General features: G+C 35.9%; 1 protein-coding gene across 1 annotated transcript; it reads left to right on the top strand.

Moving 5' to 3' along the window:
- Positions 1-172: 172 nt before the first annotated feature.
- Positions 173-1,441, top strand: LOC105315869 (heat shock 70 kDa protein 12A-like; the record flags this gene model as incomplete). Its single annotated transcript, XM_011410632.1, has 1 exon — positions 173-1,441. A coding segment is annotated over one exon (1,269 nt), but the record flags the coding sequence as incomplete, so codon positions are not given.
- Positions 1,442-2,099: the final 658 nt, after the last annotated feature.

Below are 2,099 nucleotides of genomic sequence, written 5' to 3'. Positions count from 1 at the left end.
GAAGAAGTTATTGACTGATCATCTGAAAGGAAACTACAAGTCAACTGATATTGATTGGGTCATTACTATTCCTGCTATATGGAAAGCAAGAGCAAGAAGAATGATGAGAGAAGCTGCTTATATGGTAGCCTAATACATGCTTTGTATTTCATTATGTTAATATCTATGATAGGCTAGCCTGACTTCTGATGGTCCTGGTATAACTAAATTCACTCCAGTTGATTCTCCTTTACCACGTCCAGAGGAGGTTAATCCTGAGAAGCTATCATTAGCTCTAGAACCAGAAGTAGCTGCTATATATGCACAGCATCAGTCAGAAGTACCAGGGTCCCCTCCACAAAGATATATGGTAGTTGATATAGGAGGAGGTACAGTTGATATTACTGTACATGATAAGAGTAATGGGAGAATTAGTGTAGTATTACCACCAATGGGCAACAACTGGGGAGGCACAACAGTCAATGAAGCTTTGTCAAAATTGCTACAAGAAGCAGTAGATGATAAAGGTTTTGAGTCTTTTATAAAATCAGATGCTAGTAACATAGCTGAAATAAACAAACTGGTCTATGAAGACTTTGAGGAACAAAAAAAAATATTTGGAAACGCAACACCAGGTATTGAAGAAATGGTACTTGAATTACCAAGAGCTTTCATAAGAAATTATGGAGGCAATGTAATCCGTGATGGAATGGAGCAAGAGAAGGTGTACTATGATCCTGGAGAAGGTGCATTAGAAATGGAATATGCCCAATTAGAAAAGAAGATATTTAAGTCCACAATAGATAAGATCATAGAGTGTGTGAGAGCAGCATTTGATGAGCTTAAGCCTGATGGAATCGATACCGTTTATCTAGTAGGAGGGTTTGGAGGGTGTAGGTTTGCTAGTCAAAAAATAGAAGAAGCTATCGCTCAGCATCGTGGCATGCTTTATGATAATATAGTGTGTCCTGTACAACCAGATCTTGCTGTTGTATCAGGAGCAGTAATGTGGAGGAAAGATCCTGACATAATCCAATCACGTGTTGCTGATGCTACCTATGGGACAAGTGTTGCTCCAATATTTAACCAATCAATACATGATAAACATTACAAGTGTAAAACTGAAGATGGTGTACGACTTTGTAACAATGTTTTCGAAGTTTTCATACTCAAAGGAGAAGTAATAAAGGATGAAGTGTATAGAGCATCATTTATACCTCGTTCTCAAGGCCAGACACAACAGTCTATCGCTATATACTGTACAACAGATGATGGAGTTCAGTATGTAGTAGATAAAGAAGACAGGCCAACGGTACATGCAATAGGTCAGCTAATACTTGATGTACCTAATCCTAATAATCTACCAAGAAAAGCAAGAGAATTCGACGTATTTATGGATTTCAGTGGCACAGAGATACAAGCAAGAGCTCAGTATCGTATCACAGGGGAAGAAGTGAAAACAGTTTGTGACTTTTTAACAAACCAAAACTAAGAAAATTAAAGTAAATTTATTATTACCATTATGTTGTAAGAATTACAAAAATAATTAAAATAATTGTTTACTTTTAAAATTATCTTATGCATCAAACACCATGAAAACAAGACTTTCAAATGGGTAAGACTATACAGAACTTTATGATTAATAGTAAAAATAAAAAAACAGAAACTGTTTTAAATTAACAATAGCATTTAATAGATCTAACTGCACTGCCATATGCACAATGACATCATCCCTGTTTTAGTGTTTATACTACAATAAACAAATGTTAGAGTCATGTGATGACTGTAGCAGGCCATCACTGCCCTTCTATTTTCCATGTACACATCATGGCTTTATCTAGGAACCACTAAAAAGAGCTCAGAAGATACCAAGAGGATCTAATAAGCTGAAAAGAAGCAAATTTATAGCAGCTATTGACTTTGAAACATAATCAGTATCAGTAGCATACACAACTCCAAATGAGATTAGAATCTTACCACTTCACAGCACTTATGAATAAGTCCCTAATGCTATACTGATTGCAAATTAAGAATGAAGGGGAGCAGAATGAAACTACTAAAATTGGGCATAGAGCACAAAGTTTATACAGTGGTAGGAGGTAAAATGCTGAAAAGTTCAT

Source organism: Amphimedon queenslandica, unplaced genomic scaffold (assembly GCF_000090795.2).
Source record: "Amphimedon queenslandica unplaced genomic scaffold, v1.1 AMPQUscaffold_7394_Cont20654, whole genome shotgun sequence".
NCBI classification, from domain to species: Eukaryota; Metazoa; Porifera; class Demospongiae; order Haplosclerida; family Niphatidae; genus Amphimedon; species Amphimedon queenslandica.
The sequence above is the reverse complement of the archived record's forward strand: the minus strand, read 5'-3'. Positions and strand labels throughout refer to the sequence as shown.